The sequence below is a fragment of the Ammospiza caudacuta genome, chromosome 18 (assembly GCF_027887145.1).
Source record: "Ammospiza caudacuta isolate bAmmCau1 chromosome 18, bAmmCau1.pri, whole genome shotgun sequence".
NCBI classification, from domain to species: Eukaryota; Metazoa; Chordata; class Aves; order Passeriformes; family Passerellidae; genus Ammospiza; species Ammospiza caudacuta.
In genome coordinates this window covers 13,093,686-13,104,478 of record NC_080610.1, presented here as the reverse complement: position 1 = coordinate 13,104,478, position 10,793 = coordinate 13,093,686, and the positions used below count along the sequence as shown (strand labels likewise).

Here is a 10,793-nt window from a genome sequence, read left to right as displayed (position 1 = left end):
AGTGCTCCTGGAGCCTGACGTGGGCAGATCCCTGGATGTAACAATGCCCTGGAAAATGCTTAGAGCCCCCTGCAGCCACCCCCTGCCCTGACAGAAACGCACAGACCAGCACCTGTTTTTGTACAATTGTTTATACAAATTCAACAAAGGTAAAACTGCATCAGGAAGGTCTACGAAAACAACACCGTACAACAATGGCACTTATGAATGCAGAATTTTACAATCAGGAAATAACCATGTTATAAACCTTAAATGAGAACTCAACTCACACTTCAAAGAAAGAGAGACTACGTTTGACCATTTATTCTACTGCTGGACTCACTGTATAAATTAATTTTATATTGAGTACAAGAGCTCATGCTACAGAGTGAAACCCTCCTAAGTGCAAAAGCTGAAATTGGAATTTTTTTAAAATTTTGAGAAAAAGGTGATTTCTATACAGATAAAAGTGTTTTACTTCAACTATAATTTACACCTTATTTCCACAACATGCTTATGTCACTTCTGAAGTATACAAAGCAGGATATAAACTTCCATTAAAACATGCTTTAAGTTGAAAGTATGAACCTACTTTTCCTGACCTGGGCACGTTTGGAGATAGATACTGCCTACGAAGTATAGGTTAAGTTCTCGCCTACCATAAGTAAAGATAAAAATTGGCAATCAAAACCGAAACACTGGTAATGCATTCAAACATTGCATAAATAATTTTTAAACAATTTTTGTACAAAAATAGTTCTGCATAATGTAAGATGTAACAAAACAAAACGTGTTAAGAAGGCAGAAATGCAGTGCGTGGTCCACTTAAATGACACCAACTTTTTTTTTTTCTTGTTTTAAGAAATGAAAAGCAGAAATCAAATTTACACTACCAAGCACATGCTGTGGTACTTTAAATAACAGTATTTCTTGGAGTTCAGTCTTCTTCCAGGTGTGAACAATTATCATCAGTAACAGTCGCCTTATGAATTTGCATAAGAGCCAGTGCAGGTCATCCCAGGTGGACTGAATTAGTGGCACAAGTTGGAATTCTTAACATGGGTAGTTTCACGTTGTTCTCTCCTCAACAAGAGTTGTAAAATCCAATCGCGGCATTTTCTGATATTCCAAGTTCCCAACTGAAAATAAAATCCCTACGTGTTCTTAGTCCCTTCCCCCCCGCCCCAGTATTTACACGAGTCCTTTAACTAACTCAGTTTTTGCAGAAGTTTTTCTTCCACCTGCCCGAACTGGACGCTCACGGACATCTCTGCTATGAACTGCTCACAGCCCTCCTTCGTCACCTGCTTGCAGTACCTCAGGTCGATCTGGCAGATGTTCCCACAACGTTTGAAGTAAGACAGGCACTGGTCAGTGACCTTATTGCAGTCTGGGGAGAGCAGAGGGCAGGCATTCAGCACTGATTTTTTCCTGCAGCACGAGGAATCCCCACCAGCTCCATCCCCATCCCCCAGCTGTTGTGTAACCCAAGGGATCATGCCAGGCAGCCCAGATGTGCAGAAAATCCCCGGGAGGATGAGCGTGGATACACCAGCTCCTGGCAGCTGCGGGGCCATTGCCACCAGCAGCACACGGAGGCAGCAGCTGCTGCCAGGGAGTCACAGCAGGAGCGGGGCAGGGCTGGGTCACTCCCCCTCACAGCTCTGGGCCCTGGTTCCCTCCCCCACATCCCTTACCTGATAAATTAATTTCCGTTAACGAGTCCCGCGTGGTGGTTCCGACGGCGGTCAGCAGGTTAATAGACTGATCTGTGACGTGGTTACAGTAACTGAGATTGAGTTTGGAGAGCAGGGGCATGTGCCTGATGATGAGCCGCAGCGACGCGTCCGTGATGTCCAGCCCGGCCAGGCGCAGCTCCACGATGTTCCGTAGCTTGCTCCGGTTGTCGATCTGACCTGCGGGGCACAGGCAATGGTCACTGCCAACATCTGCAGCCTCCGTGAAATGCACCGTGACACACAACACTGCTGCCCTGGGTCAATTTCAGACGCTTTTGCCTGTCTGGAGCTTTGGAGGGAACATCAGCAGGAACACTTGTCTATTTTTGGAACAGGCATGTGGACAAAGCCACCTCCTGATTTCAAAACAAAAGGGATGAAAGTAACTGCAGGGGCCCAGCGGAATTACAAGTCGGGAATAAGCAGTAGGCTGTGCAGTGCATGCCAGAAAGCAGATCTGATTTGCTCAAAATTTCACCTGAGCTGAAATCCGGGCGAATGTGGCATGACCCACAGAACTGCTCCTTCCCTGAACTGGAAGAAAGTGTTTCCACACCCTCTAAAGTACACCCGTTGCAGCCTGAAGAGAAGAAAGTCAGACAGAAAACCAGCACAGCGGCTCAATGATGGTTCAGCAGCCACAGAACATCCCTGGCACCCCGGGGCTCCAGCCAGGAGTGCTGCTGGTCGCTGCCTTGAACTCCCCAGGGCAGCACGGCCCCAGCCCGGCTGTGGGGGCTCCTGCCCGTTGGCTCCAAGGGGGGCCAAGCACAGGCCAGGCCCCGGGGCCGGCTCGGGGCTCCGGCTCCTCCCGCCCTTACCTGGCCGGTTGTCCGTGGGCGGGGACAGGAGGTCTCTCATTTGTGCGTCTTTCAGTCCTTCCGCCCACTGCACGTCCAGGGTTCGCAGCAAGGGACAGCTGGAGCTACAAAGTGCCGACACTGCAATCCATGAGCACCCTGATAACAGCAGGTCCCGCAGACCTGCAGACACAGAACAGGTTGGAGCACTGGGACCTTCCCAGGCACATCCCAGTGACCTCCACTGCCCCTTCTTCCTGCCCAGCTCTCCATCTGTCCCCCCACTTGGAACTGCACTCCTTCCCTCAGCCCTTTCACAGCAGCATTCATTACTTGCTTTACAAAAATTATTTTAACTGACCATGTCAAGTAGTCAGAAAAAAAATCTTTTTGGCTCATTTTAACCCACTGATGCTTCATTATTGCACATCTCCAGCCCTCCTAATAGAGTCTACTCCTCTTCTAGTCCCCAGTCCCTGGAGACTTTTCCCAGAGGTTGCAGTTTAGACACAGACTGGTTTGTCAGACAAAGTGGTTTGTGATTTGGTGATGAAAACACATCACTTACCTGGCAGTCTGTTGATAAGCCAACTCAGCTGCTTTTTAGATATATTTGTCCAGCTAAGATCAAGGGTTACAGGCTGTCTCCTAATAATGCCACTAAGCATAAGTGGAGTGATGGATTTACAATGGTTTAAATCTATTTTGGTCCATAATCTTTTGTCACAGCACCTACCCAAAAAGAAAAAAAGCCAACAGCATTTAATTTGGCGCTTGTTTGGATTTTGGTAAGGCTTTAAAAGGTGTCATTAAACAGTAGGAAAAACTACACCATTTAACTGAAAATTACAAAAATAAAGCCAAGTATTCACAATCCCACACAATGTTACATAAGTTTCAAGTTTCTCCATCAAATATATCCTGCAATAAAGCATGGAACTATTTCCACAGAATTACAAGTGTCAACAACTTTGGATCCCATTTTAAGTCATCCCAGCACTTACTAAAATCCGTTTTATAGCCTGAAGACAAGTCACCGCTTTTTCCTTATGTTTTGACTATGAAGTCTGATTTAAATAATATCCCCATTTCCTCTGTGTTTTCCTTACTTAAAACGAGTAGATTTGGGAAAACAGATCCTCCCTCTCCTGTTGTGTGTTTGTGTTTTCCCTGTCCATGTGGATTATGCATCTTTTTGCTCTTTATGGGTTTCTAAGTGCAACAACACCAAGTCCTGATGAGTGTGCAGGAGTCTGCATTTTCTTCCTTTTTTTTTTTTTTTATTAGCAAATTTTGTGTTTAAGTAGAAAATACATTTGGCAGGTTTCAGTGACACCAAGCAGCCCACGGAGAAGACTCCACACACATCACCTCACACTGAATTATCAGCCTCTCTACTCTGTGTGTGCTGTTAGCAGGCTGTGCTGGAAAGGAGCCTGTTCCAGTCTGTCTGTCCTTATGCACAGCAGGAACGTGGGACAGGAGTCAGCAGAGCCACCAGGCTGCTCTGAGGGGTCACTGAAACCTGTAAATCTGCACTAAAGCTGCTGCTGCTGCTGTGCAGCCTCAGCTGTGTCAGGGCCACACAGTGCCCGAGCACAAGGGACACGCTGTGAGCAAACAGCACCAACAAAGGATTCCTGCAGAATGTGCTCTGCTGGCACAGGGACAGGAACAGGGAACAGGCTGGCTCTCCACGTACCCTCCACAGGGAGACAATCAGCACAGCCCTTGTGAGGAGCACACGGTGGGATCCTCACTATCTCAGTGGGTATTTAATAACTGAACTGCACAAATGCTGGCAGTCAGGAAGTCCTGGGGCAGAATGACACCAAGACTGAGCCAGGCTGGCTGTTCCAGCAGCAGGAACACTGCGGTGTCTGACTCCAGCACAGGCTGCTCTGGAGCCTGGCAGGCTGACGCCGAGTCTGACACACAGCTCCACCAGAAACACTGGGATCTGCTGTTTCTGAGAAAGCAACGTGAGACCACTGCCACGTCTGCCGGCCACCCCTCCTGCCTGGGCTCCCCAGAGCTCCAAGACAGCCCACAGCCCTCCCCAGGCGACACCGGTGCCTCCATCACCCGCTGTCCTTCCGTGCCCATCCCACCACACCTCGCGTCCCGCCCTCCTTACCATCTGTTCCAGGTCTTGCAAACTCTCATACAGATGCACAAGTCTCTATGACTGAGGTAGCTAAAGACAGCCATCCAGACTTCCCTCTGCATCACGTGGGCTGCCCCGTCATCCAGGGGCAGCGAGTCCGGAGGGGGGCTGATGGGAGGAGGCCGGATGACGTGCCGCTCCATCTGGATGCACTTGGGGGGCGACAGCGAGGGCGGGGGCCGGGCGATGCCCCGGGGGGCGCTGCGCAGGCTGGGCATGAGCTGGTGGTGCCTCAGCTCCCGGGGAGTCCCGTTCAACCCTTTGCTGAACCTGTGCAGTCTCTCGCTGTTGTTCAACGCACGCTTGGGTTCCTCGTTCTCGCTCTCCGGTTCAGATTTGATGGGTTGGTGGTTCTCATTGGCAAGGCTGTTCTCGGTTTTTTGGATCTCCTGGTTAAGCTCTTTGCTGAGCTCCTTGCTCAGTTCCTTATTGGGAAGCCGCCTTTTCCTCCTCATCTTGAACTTCTTCTTGTCCCTGGGCTCGGCGCCCTCCGTGCTGGGCCCTGCCGTGGGCGAGCTGGAGCGGGACTGGTCGCTGTCCTTGGACCTGGGGGGTGCCTCGGGCAGCTCATCCTCGGGCTCCTGCTTGAGGCGCCGCAGGGGTTTGATCATGGCGGTTCGCTCATCCGGGGCCTTCCACGATCGCCGCTGCAGGGAGAGACCAGGGCTGACTGTGGGAGCTCAGCAGCGCTTCCAGCAGCGCTTCCATGCGGATGCTCCACACAGGAGCCCTGCCCGGGGCCGGGCCCCCTGCCAGCCCCGAGCCCCACCCAGCCCAGCCCCGTCCCAGCACGGCCACAGGTATCGGGTTCAAGAGGCAGCAGGGATGAGCAGCTCAGCTATTGGCTCACTGGACTCCAGGAGTGACAACTGCCCTGATTCACCTGCAGATCCCTGCTCACTCCAAGGCCTTGCCCATCTCCCAGTGGATCATTTACACACAGAAGATCAGCAGCACACCAGGGACAGCTTTGTCCCCAGCAGGCCACAAGAACCCAGGTTTGGGCCACATCCACTGGGCACCCACATCAAACACTGCCCAAGTGCCCTCAGGCCATTCCCAGAACCTCTGGGATCACAGTTGCCATCCCAGCTGCTGGACACCCACAGCCTCCTTTAGAGACTTCAGATTCTCCTTCACACCCAACCAAACCCCGGCCATCCCCTCCAATCCCTGCACAAGAGGGAATGTGACAGGACCTTCCTCCTGCTCCAGCTCCTGCTCCCAGCAAACTGCTCTGCACTCTTCCCCCCTCATCCACCCCTCTGATTCACCAGGCTGTGTGAGAGACACAAACCGAGGCCCGGGACGGCTTCAAGCCTACTCTGATCACCACATGCAAGAAAGAAGTCAGCAGCTGTTAAAATGAAACAGCTCCAATAAGGAGATCTGGACTGGCAAGGAGAGGGAACTGCTGTGAGCACACTTGTTGTGTCACAGGGCTCCTGCTTTTGTTTTCCCAATAAACAAACTGGATCAAGGCAGTGGCTGTGTTCCCAAGGTTCAGGCCATGGTGCATGGTGGAGAAAGCTGATCACCCTGCCTTTACATTACCATAGAAAGGCAGAAGTCCCAGTAAGTTATTGACAGGTTAGAATAAAACATTACTGCACCAGGCCAGTGCAGCTCCCAGCACCTCTGTGAATTTTGCACCCCTGTGAATCCCTGCTACTGTGAATTTTGCTCTCTCTCCACCAGAGCAGCCCAAATCCCTACATTTGCCATCCTGCAGCATTCCCACTGTCCAGCCTTGCAGGACTGACTGACTCCCACCCTGGGAGCTTCCCAGGCAACACCTGTCCAGCCACTGATTCTGACTTTACAGCCATCAGCCACTTTAGTCATGAGACACAGTAAACTGGAGCTCTCATTTCTGCCTCTGCAAACCAGCACTTCTGCAGATCCCAAGTACCACATTTTGGAATATGGTTCAGTGTCCCTGCCTGGCCTGAGAGTCCTGACTGTCATGTTCAGGGCCAAGTTGTCTCCCCAAGTGCTGGGAGCAGCTCCTGCTCTCTGCAGGCACCCCAAGGTGTCCTTTCCAGAGGCTGCCCAGGGTGGCACAGCCCCAAACCAGCCCCAAACAGCTGCCAGGCGCCACCACGTGGAGAGACCTGAAAAGGCTTCCATGAAAAATTGATTTTCACCTTGTTCCTACTCTGAGCACCTTGTAAAGACTTTTCAGTTAAAGTGGGATTTCCAGTATCTTGAATAAAACAAGAGCCATAGCCCAGTGTTTCTGGCCTCTGAACATCAACCTGAGTGTCCCTGTTCAAGCCACTGTCCTGTCACACCAGCAGCCTTTACCAGAGCAACAAAAACTCCCAGTTCCTCTGGGGATGAGCTCCAAGCCAGGAGAGCAGAGCAGCAGCCCCAGGCAGGCCAGGCCCTGTGCAGAGCCCTCAGCAGGGGCTGTCCCTTACCCGCTTCCTCATCGTGGGTTCCTGGGACTTCTCGAATTTCCGTTTCCTCCACAGATGCACCTCGTCAGACTTTCTCCTCAGGATGGAGTCAACCGGAGCCTTCTTGGAATGTTCCTCTGATTTCCTCCTGGGGGTCTCCTCGCAGTCCCCTTTCCGTTTGGCAGCATCTGGCACCTCCTTGTTGTCTCTGTTGATTTTCTGCTCCTTCAGCAGCGAGCCCGGGAGATTTGACGCGTATTTAAATCCTGGTCCGCGCTTTTGCTTGTACGCCAGAAAGACACAAAACACAAACCCAACTTTATACCTTATCCATCTCCCAGCTCTTCACACTGCCACCAGCACTCCAACACTGCTGGGTTGGCCACTTTTTAACTCAAAATTATTAGTAAGGAGTTAGAAGTTTTAATTTTCCTGAGGTTATTTTTCTAACTACACACTTGCAAGTGTCTGTCTCGGTCTGCAAAGAAAAGTGTTTCACTAATTCCAACAGACACTCCAGGTTTTGCATAATTGCTTGTGAATTTTTAATTTCAGGAATTTTCATTGTCAAAATTAACATGCAGCAGTGCACAGAAGTAACCTAAATATTGCCCAGATGCTGGCTGAAGTGTTGGTACAAGTATACAAAAATTACTGTAGAACAGAAAGCTGTGAGCTCATCTCCTTCAACTCACAGAATCATCATGGAATGAACCACATAACCCTGGAATGGTTTGGGTTGGTAGGGACCCTAAAGATCATCCTATTCATTAAGAACAAAACATGAATTAAGCACAAAATAAAAAACTGGTATTGGGCTGAAGTCTATCTATCAGCTACAGGGAATGCTTAAGATTTTGTATCTCATTCCAGCACCTCTTCTTCCCATTAAACTCACTTTTCCAGTTTTCCCTGCGTGGTTGCACTTTGGACACTCCCAGCAGTTCGGCAGCTCATCGTTCACCACACCATCCGATTCCTTCACCTGGGGAGACACAACACTCACAGCTCAGCTGCACAGGCCTGCAGGAAGGTGAGGATCATTCCAAGGCACACTGTAGAGCTCCTTGTTTTCTGGGAGGGACTGCAGCCCTCCCAGGCAGCAGAGGCACCATCCTGCGGGTGCTGGGCAAGCCCTGTGTGCTGCACAGCCGCCCCTCGATGATGTGGGAGGGGGAGATGCTGGCCAAACACATCTGGCAAAGGGCTCAGCCCTGGGCCTTCCATAAGGTCAGTGACAATCCCAATCCACACACTCTGCTCTTTGAACAGCAACAGAGAACTCCCCAAGAGCCCAAGCAAAGCCCCACACCCAGGGCTGTGACTGCACCCTCTCCAAATTCCCCCAGCCCTCGGCTCTGCAGAGCCCAGCCCTGAGTCCCCCAGAGGCACAGCCTGGTCCCTGCACAGGCAGGGCTCTCCCATCCATGTTCTCCTCTGCATTAACCCCATGGGCATTTTTAGCAGCATGGCACCCTGCACTGTAATCAAGTGTTCCTTAAAATACTTTTCTTTCAGGATCAGAACTAGCAGTGCCAGGCTGCAGCCCTCCAGCCCATGGGGATGGTGCTGCCAAGGCAGCTCGGAACAGGCATGTTCAATCAGATGGACACCAGAGCATTTCCAGCTTTCTCACACCCCAGATCCTCAGCCAGGCTAAGGGAGAGGCTGATGACTTCATCACTACCTCCAACACTGACATTCTGCTGTCTGAAACAAACTTATGTTCAGTGTTGTTACACTCCAGCAAAAGCACAGTCCTGCCCTACACAGCTGGAATGCTCCTCTTGTCTGGATGTTCACACAGGAGCTTTCCAAACAGGGAACAGACATTTCAGAAAGACATTTCTGTGAATGAAAAGCAGAGCTAAGATATACCCTCCACACACACACACACACTCACTGATGGCACATTCCCACTTAAGGGTTTCATTACATACTCAGAAATTAATAACTTGGAAAAAAAAGAAAAATATTGATTTATTACTATTGTAGACAACGAAAACCTGCTGCTAGTTAGTGTCCAGACTAACAGCTGGGCACTGGCAGCAACAGTGGCTGCAGGAGACAGGAACAAGCACGGGCAGGGATCTGCAGATTTTTCATGTTTCTCAAACATTTCCTCCTCTCCTCCCCGTGCAGGGAAAGGGAACTGGCTGTGCAGGAGCAAGCCCTTGGATTTAGGAACTGCTTCCTCCAGTCCCTGAGCCAGACAGCAGCCATTCTAGTTTCACCATCCAGTGAGAGTGATGACATGTCAGTCTCTCAGCAAGACTGGAGTTAATAAATAAGTAAATCAAGTGGGCAGAATTTAAATACTGGTTTTATCACAACTGTGTGCCTTTGAACCTTCTTTCCCATGGTAGGTGTAAGATACTCCAGGAGTTGTTGTATACATCTCTGCCTCAGGGGAACAATTCCTGGCCCAAGCCCAAGTTGGGAACAAGTTATTTCCCGCACTGAATATAGAACAAGTGCTGCTGAAGGGAGAGCATTACAGCTCTGTCCCTTCTGTGAAGTTTAAGGAACTGAACAGATGTGAGGAACTGTAAGCAAACTAATTAGACACACACAAACCTGCCACTGAATCTGTCCCAAGCCTTTCAGGCTGGGTGGGAGCCAGTTCTGAGTGTTTGCTGCAAACAGCAGGTGGGTGTCTGAGCACAGCGTGAGGCGTCACTGAAACCCACCTGCAGCACCAGGGCAGCAGCTCAGGCCTGAGCACCACAGCTCCTGCTGGGGACTCCTCTTGTAGGGACATGGAGACCCCAGGATGCTGATCATGAATTCTGGCAGTGCCCAGACTGACACAGGCAGTGAGACACACCTGGGCTGAGGCTGGGAAAGGCCTCTGTATCCCTGCTGCTCTGACAAGGCACCCACATATTCACTTCCATTGTTATCAGCACATTCAGCTGAGATGGGAAAGAACAGGCTCCTAGTGGAGAAAGGAACCCCCTCTCCCTAAGGAAACAGCATCAGATGCTGCACTCAGACATGCTAGCCAGCAATGCCAGCAATTTGAGATGAAGCAAGAAAAATTCACCACTCTTGGTTCAACTCAAGCACTGTGGAACAATGCAGGGCAGTGTTCATCCCAAAATCTCATGAGCTCCCTCTGGAAGCAGCGCTGTGCTTGCGAAACTCACCAAGATCATTTTCATAAGAAACCCGTTCAGCAAAACAAGCTTTTGTGTTGGTGTGGTATTTTCAAGGAAAGGAGGATGTCAGGAAGCTCCTGTGACACTTGTGAGGACATGGAACACCCTACTGTCCCAGCTCTGCAGGTGCTCTGGCACCCAGGGCCCCCTCAAGGCTCAGTGTGCCAGGGCTCACCTGAGCCACCCTTAATGTAACTCCTCAGAGAGCTCCTCTGGCACTGCTGCTTCATGGAGAAAAACCCCCAGAACACGAACAGCCTCACCAGGGAGCTGGAAGAAGATGGACTTCAAACCACAACCAACCTGCCCTGGAGAATAAATCACCCCCTGCAGCAAACTACACAAGCTGTGGGAGATGCATCTTGGAGGGAACTCATTCCACAGGGGAATAAGCCAGGAAAGGACATCTGCCCTGATGCAGCTTATCCCAGTCTCCCCCAGCAGCACGTGTGCCAGACATTCAGCTGGAGATGGCCAGCAGTTCCCATGGTGCTGTTCCCCAGTGGGACAGGAAGGCAGCTGCCCTGGGGCCGGGGCTGCATCAG

The 10,793-nt window shown here is 50.8% G+C and overlaps 1 protein-coding gene across 1 annotated transcript in view; it reads right to left on the bottom strand.

Annotated features, from left to right (window-relative positions):
- Positions 1–130: 130 nt before the first annotated feature.
- The window catches only part of KDM2B (lysine demethylase 2B), a 104,169-nt gene continuing 93,506 nt past the window's right edge, over positions 131–10,793 (bottom strand). Inside the window, exons 15-21 of the mRNA XM_058816552.1 lie at positions 7,986–8,072; positions 7,109–7,369; positions 4,656–5,332; positions 3,087–3,250; positions 2,540–2,701; positions 1,677–1,895; positions 131–1,369 (exon numbers count right to left, since the gene is read on the bottom strand). Of these exons, the coding sequence (XP_058672535.1) occupies positions 1,188–1,369; positions 1,677–1,895; positions 2,540–2,701; positions 3,087–3,250; positions 4,656–5,332; positions 7,109–7,369; positions 7,986–8,072 (1,752 nt within the window). The 3' untranslated portion in view covers positions 131–1,187. The remainder of the gene's footprint in view (positions 1,370–1,676; positions 1,896–2,539; positions 2,702–3,086; positions 3,251–4,655; positions 5,333–7,108; positions 7,370–7,985; positions 8,073–10,793) is intronic.